General features: G+C 34.1%; 1 protein-coding gene across 1 annotated transcript in view; it reads right to left on the minus strand.

Annotated features, from left to right (window-relative positions):
* The window catches only part of LOC107599280 (nuclear receptor ROR-beta-like), a 15726-nt gene extending 11294 nt beyond the window's left edge, over nt 1-4432 (minus strand). The window contains exon 1 of the mRNA XM_016290826.1: nt 4426-4432. Within this exon, the coding sequence (XP_016146312.1) occupies nt 4426-4432 (7 nt within the window). The remainder of the gene's footprint in view (nt 1-4425) is intronic.
* Nucleotides 4433-7245: the final 2813 nt, after the last annotated feature.

Raw genomic sequence — 7245 nt, forward strand, 5'->3', positions numbered from 1 at the left:
GGCAAGATGAAAACCACTATTTTCTGTTTCAAACTTTCACATAGCATCTTTAGGTTATAATAACTTAAAAAATTCAAATCCAGATTTTCATTTTCATTTTTTTCCCCAAAATGCAATAAATCCATGACACTTTTTTTTTTTTTCCAAAATGCAATAAATCCATTGAATCAATATAAAAGTTATTTTCATATTGAAACCATTGAAAATACACACAACATAGTAAGTTGATCCACATATGACAGCCTCTGGACTTGGTCAATACTAATCTTATATACAGGCACTGGACTAAAAATACATTCAATCAGTAATCGCTCCCAAAATGAATTCAGCGGGTCATCTTGTTAATGCTATAAATTAATTACAACAATAAAAGAAAGTTTCATCATGAACATACATAAACAACAATATCACATTAGACCACAGACATTCCAAAATGGCATTTCCCTTATATTCAACTTCCAAAAGTGCATTCATCTTTGGCATGTTACATTCATTTAGTTGACTAGTGCTATAGCCTACGCTGTATTAACAAAAACATTAATGGCATTAATAAAAACACTTACACTGACAAGCTACTTAATATCGCGTTCATAATCAAATGCGATTCATCTGCGATTATGAACGTGATATTCCAGTGATCTACGGCTCTGTGTATTAAATGCCGCTCCATCTGAAAGCACGTGATGGAGATTTACTACTGATCACAGAACCCGCTTTACTGACGAGATGCGCATGAAAATCATATGCGATTTATCGTGCAGCCCTAATTTTTTTGTTTGTTCGTTGATCACAAAGTACAAAGTAGGCTAGATGAGGAAAACTAGGATGCTAGGTGTATTCAAAGCACCGCCATGACTGTCTAGAGTGTGTGGAATGGTGTGCTGTGATTGGTTGAGCGGATGTATCGCATTCTGCAGAGAAGGGAGACTGGCGTTTGTCGCGGTTTGAAAAGAAAGGGAGAAAACATAACAGAATAACACGGCGGATATCGCATTTTGAGTAAAATTTAAATTTTTCAAACTTTTCAATACCGACCAGATACAACACTGATTTTGGCGGAAACTCAATATTTTTTAAAAATGGCGTTTATCGCATTTTGGAACCAAACTCTTCATATATATACATACAGCAGGTAGAATAACTAATAGTAATGTAATAATTAATTTATATATAAAATTAGATAATAATTGTATAAATTCAATAAAAAAACATTTTAAAGAGGTCATTCTTTTTTTTTAATGATTTTCTATTAAACCTGCTACATTAGCCGTTTAAAAACAGTTAAATATTTAAAAGTGATTCTTGAAGTGTTTCCAGTGCACTTCATGAGGAATCCTGACCTAAATATACCTAATGTACTAATCTGTTTCATATTAGCATCACTGAGGGATCATGATCCTTTAGTTTCCACAGTCTCTTACGTTATAAATGCCATCTGTGTGATATAATGGAGAATAAACAAAAAAATAAAGACAGATGAAGAATGGAATCTTTATGTGCATGGCAATTAAGGAAAATGGTTCAAATCCACTTTAAGTGGCAGCCGCTGTTATCCGTGTTTATGGTGCTGTAATCCAATCAGCTTTGAGAAAAGAACACTTAAGCAGTAAAGTCTAACTTGGTGACATAACACAAGACGGCAGATACGATTAAGCAAAAGAGCACAACCGATAAGCATTCAGGTTAATGCAAAAGGAGCCACTGACCCAACAAATATCCCAAGAACAACCTCAAACTTCTATTTCAAAGCCTTGTGCTGACACTGCATAAACTTCTAAAGTAAAAACAATCCTTTAAATGTAGACAATTGTGTATCATTTTTCATTTTTGACTAAAGCGTATGTAATGAGGTGTAGCCATGTTTCTAATAAATTTTTGCAAATGAATTTTCCCTCAATGATGTGTCTGTCTTGTCACAGTGATGAGCAGAAGGGTTTCTGGTCACATGGTTGGCATTTGTAGGCCAGAGTAAAGAGCAATGATTTAACTTTTACATAACACATACCCGATGTGAAATCCTGATAGCTTCATGCAAATAGAACAGAATTACACTGTAGTTTCTGGTAAGACAGCCGGTCAGTGTGTCAGTAAGTCACTTTTGTTTCTGCTGTCTGGTCGTCATGAAACCAACATAATTCATGCCATGTTCACGTTAAAGACCGCATTGATGCCAAACCAAACAGTAGGAGAGGCAAACGGCAATGCTCTAAAATAAGATCCACTCATCTAATGGCTCTAAATGGGAAAACAGCTTATTTTATGCATGTATTAGTCTGTGTGCGTTTTATTAATGTGAAACGATTATCGTCATTTTAGTGTTGACTAAATAAAAAGGAAGGCTTATTATTAGAACAGAGAGGATGTGAGTTACATGAAGGCCGATGACACAAAACAGACCATGCAAAACGTCCAGGATTTATATATATATATAAAAAATATTCCTGACAAAGTGCAGATCTGCTCTTTTTCAATAGAGTACATATATAACCCCCTACAGCCTTCCTGTCCTCAGCTGCCCTGTGAACATGAGCCACCCTGTGTATATTTAAACACAGCCCCACCTCACGACAGTATGTCCGGACATGTACGCCTGCAACTGCCTTAAACATTTGTCCAGAGAACAAACAAAAATGGAGCGACAAATAATCACTTTGAGCTTACAGGCAAAGAGTTTGGATCATTAGTTAAATTATGAAGAAAACTAATTATGATTTAATATTTACTCAAACCCAGGTGAAGAGTAAGAAGAAGCCAAGAAGCTAAGGCTAAAGAATTCTCTGTTTTGTTAAGATTTTGCAAGGAGAGACTAATTTAATAATTAATGAACGAATTACATGTTTTCGCTAAAAAAAGCAAAAACTAGGAAAAAAAGAAAGTGCAGAGTGGTATTAACCATAAAGCGTAAACTTGTCATTATTGTGGTAAATTACTGTCACAGTGATTATGATCATTTAAATTTATAACATATTTTAATAAATAAATACTATGCACCTGAATTATTATTATTACTACTGTTATATTTATTATTTACTTTGTGACAAGAAAGAGAGTGCAAAGTTGTATTAACCATGGTATTAATGTGAAAACTTGTTATTGTCATAGTACATTTCTGTCATAGTGCTTACAATCATTTAATTACATATAACATTTAATTATAAATGAATGAATGCTTTGCTCCAGAATTTAAATAATTTCACTATGTGAGAGGAAAGAAAGTACAGAGTGGAAACTGTCTGGAAAAGCAATGTGTTGTGTATTTTATCATCATGATACATAAATATCTGCCGCTGAGAAATAATCTGTCGAGTTTTGGGGCTCTCACTAATTTTATAATAATATTTGACCATTTTTATTATAAAATAATATATAATACAATAAAACATTTCCATATAATAACTACATTTGTAATTCATTTGATATGTAATTAAATTCATAACATGATATTTTGGTATAATATAAAAGCATAACAGAATTTAACTTGACGCAACAATGGGTTTAATTTTTGCATATTTTGTTCATGCATAATTAAAACTCATGTTTACCATTAAGAAGTGATAGCAAGTCACCGTTACGCATGCATTTGTTACATAAATAGGCGAGACTGTTGTGATAAACGCTTTTTATTGTCTATATCAAGATCGGAGTTCAAGTTCAAACTCAAGTTCATGATGGAAGGCAAAGGCAAAGGCAAATGCGCGGCGTGGCCACCAGACCAGACCGCATGGGTCTGCACGGCTCCAGCAAAGCGCCTCCCCTCGCTCGCGCTCTGTCTCTCTCTCATTCCCTCCTGTGAATGCTGTGTAATGCTCAGTAACATAACTACGTCAGTAGAACAGCAGGTTTGAGCTCTGCTCACACGGCCGGCCATGCTGCCCAGCGAAAACAACAACACGCAGCCGACACCTCCATCTCCAACATTTACGCTCAACAATATCACCAGAACCGCATAAAGCGAGGATTTACCTCCCAACAAGTCGTGTTTAGAGAAACATTCAAGTTTATTAAAGTGACTGCAAGCGTCACCACATGTTACTCACCAAATACAATAGTATTTATATTTTCGGGGGATATATTATTGCTCGATACAGAAAAACATCCCACTAATTTGACTCTCATTACTGTCCCACATGCCAGAATCACGACCTGCCGCTTCTCTGTAAGAATTCTATGATTTTGAAACATTGTTACATCTTACTATGAAACGTTCGACAAAGAATGGAACGCCAAAAACGCGTTACAGAGTAACGCGTTACAGAGTAACAAGTGGCCGCGCGGCAACTGTGACAGGAAAGCAGTGCATGAAAACATACATGCACACATTTCTATAGCTAAATGCTTAAAAAAAACTATTTAAAGAGCTTTTTAAAAACAACATGCAAAGTTGACATAATAGTTAAATGTTATGCAGTGCTCCGAATATCTTACCTCTCATTTTGACCGCGGTTTCTTGATTCTCCAAAGTGCATGGGGTGCGGAGCAATATTGTTCGGACTAAGTAGCTCACATAAGACAGCTACCTAAATGAAACTTTTCAGCTCCGGCTGTGAGCATTATTAAGAAAATAAAATATAAGAGAGCTCCTCAAAGTAAATACGCGTCTCTAAAGGTCTGCTGTTGCGATGCGCTCTGGGTACAAAAAACGAAAGTAGCTTTCGACGCGTGTTGTGGCGCGGTATGAATCGTCTTCGTCCTCTCTCTCTCTCTCTCTCTCTCTCTCTCTCTCTCCTCTCACTCTACCCTGCTAACCTACTTTCAGACGCGTGGACTCTCACATGATCGCACTGACGCGCATCCAGTCAGCGCTTAAGGTGGGACTATATTCTACTATATTACTATATTCTATAGAATTCGGCAATTCAGAGTGTTTTTCTCATTGTAACACAGTCAAATTGAATTAATTGAATGTAAGCAAGGTTCAATAGGACAGAGGACTTTGTCATAAAGGCATAAATTAATTACATAAATTATTAATTCTATACATTGCATAAAATATTTACATTTACAAAATTCTCTACATTTTCATGCAAAAAAAAAAAAAAGATGAATATTTGTCATGGCTAGCCAAATCAAAGGTTATGAGGGACCAACTAAAAAAAAAATACTATAGAATTCAATAGCTACCGTCAACTCTATGGTTCTTAAAGGGGTCATATGATGTTGCTAAAAAGAACATTATTTGATGTAATGAAATGTGTTTGTGGTTTAAGGTTAAAAAAACACATTATTTTCCACATACTGTACATTATTGTTTCTCCTCTATGCCTTTCTGAAACGCGTCGATTTTTACAAAGCTCCTCGTTCTGAAAAGCAAGGTGTGCTATTAAATTTATCATCATTACAAATAGAATTAGACACTATTTACGAAGAGAAAGCAAGAGGTGCTTTTACAAGATCAAGGCAAATTTGGTTGGAACAGGGGGGAAAAGAATACCAAGTATTTTTTTTAACCTGGAAAAGAGAAATGGAGAAATGTCTTCATTAAATAAATTATTAATAAATAATAATATAGTGTCGGAGGATCAGAAGGAGATATCCCAGTATGTCACTCAATTTTATAAACATCTCTACTACTCCAATTCAGTTCATTCTGACATGGATACATTTCTGAAGGGTTTGGGGAAAGCAAAAACTATTAGTAAAGATTTCAAATAATTTTGTGATGAAGAGATAAAACTAGAGGAGATAAAAGAATGTATTGGGTATTTAAAAGATAATCGATCTCCAGGTAACGACGGACTTCTCAGTGAATTTGATAAAGTCTTCAGGGATAAATTAGCACCGTTTTTGCTTGCAGTATTTAAAGAATCTATAGATAAAGGAGAGTTGCCAGACTCATTAAAACAAGAGGTTATTCCAAAAGCACAAAAAGATATTCTTCACTTAGACAATTGGAGGTCTATTAGTCTTTTAAATAATGGTGCCAAAGTTTTTGCACATACAGTATATTTGCTAAAAGACTGAAACATGGATTAGATGACATTATTGATGAAGAACAGACTGGATTTATTCAAGGACGACACATTAATAACAATAGTAGATAGATTTTAGACATGGTGGATTATAATGAGTACTTATCAGATAATAGTCTTATATTATCTGTTGATTTCCATAAGACTTTTGACACTATAGAACATGATTTTTTGTTTAAAACGATTGGAAATTTTCGGATTTGGCAAATATTTTTTAAAAGCTGTTAAAATGTTATACAAAGGATGCTCTAGTTCTGTAAAATTGGCCCAAGGAACATCTAATAGATTTGAAATTGGCAGAGGAATAAGACAAGATTGTCCATTTTCTCCTTTTCTTTTTCTGTTAGCAACCCAATTATTAGCTCTTCATCTCGCAAGAAAGAATATTTTCAAGGTATTTAAACTATGGGAAAAGAATTTAAGCTATGTCAATTTGCAGATGATACAACACTCTTTCTAAAAGATATACATGAAGTTAATAAAGCTGTTGATTGTATTAATGATTTTTCATCTGTATCAGGATTACATATGAATCTGAGTAAATCGGTTATTTTTGCCTTAAAAAATTGCAATTTATCAAATATATCTGGTATTCCAATCAAAACCACTGTGAATTACCTTGGAGTAATCATATGTAAAGATGAAAAAATTTGCAGTGACTTAAACTTTGATCCAATAATTAGAAAAACTAACAATAGATTTAATATATGGTTACGAAGGGATTTATCTTTGCAGGGGAGGGTCCTTTTGTTCAAGGCGGAAAGAATTTCCAGGTCAGTTTATGTTTGCTTATCACTTGATTTACCTTCTAAAATAGTTAAAACGTTGGACAAATTACTCTTCGACTTTATTTGGAAAAGAAAACCACATTATTTGAGAAAAGAGATATTATGCAATTCAAAGGACAATGGGGGCCTGGAGGTATTAAATTATGATACCCTGCCTAAACAATGTATTTAAAATGAATTGGATTACACAGTACTTAAAAAATAAAGATAATATGTGGAACACATTCCCAAATTTTTTGTTTAAGTCAGTCGGTGGTCTTGAATTTTTGTTAAAATGCAATTATTGTATTGACAAAATTCCAGTAAAACTTGCAAGATTTCATCAACAAGCTCTCCTGGCTTGGACATTGGCCTATAAACATAACTTTTCCCCTAGAAGATATTATATCTGGAATAACAGAGATATTTTATATAAACATAAATCACTTTTTTTTTAATATATGGTTTGAAAATAATATTTTATTGGTTAGTCAGTTGATGAATAGTGA

Source organism: Sinocyclocheilus grahami, unplaced genomic scaffold (assembly GCF_001515645.1).
Source record: "Sinocyclocheilus grahami isolate Dianchi unplaced genomic scaffold, SAMN03320097.WGS_v1.1 scaffold263.1, whole genome shotgun sequence".
NCBI classification, from domain to species: domain Eukaryota; kingdom Metazoa; phylum Chordata; class Actinopteri; order Cypriniformes; family Cyprinidae; genus Sinocyclocheilus; species Sinocyclocheilus grahami.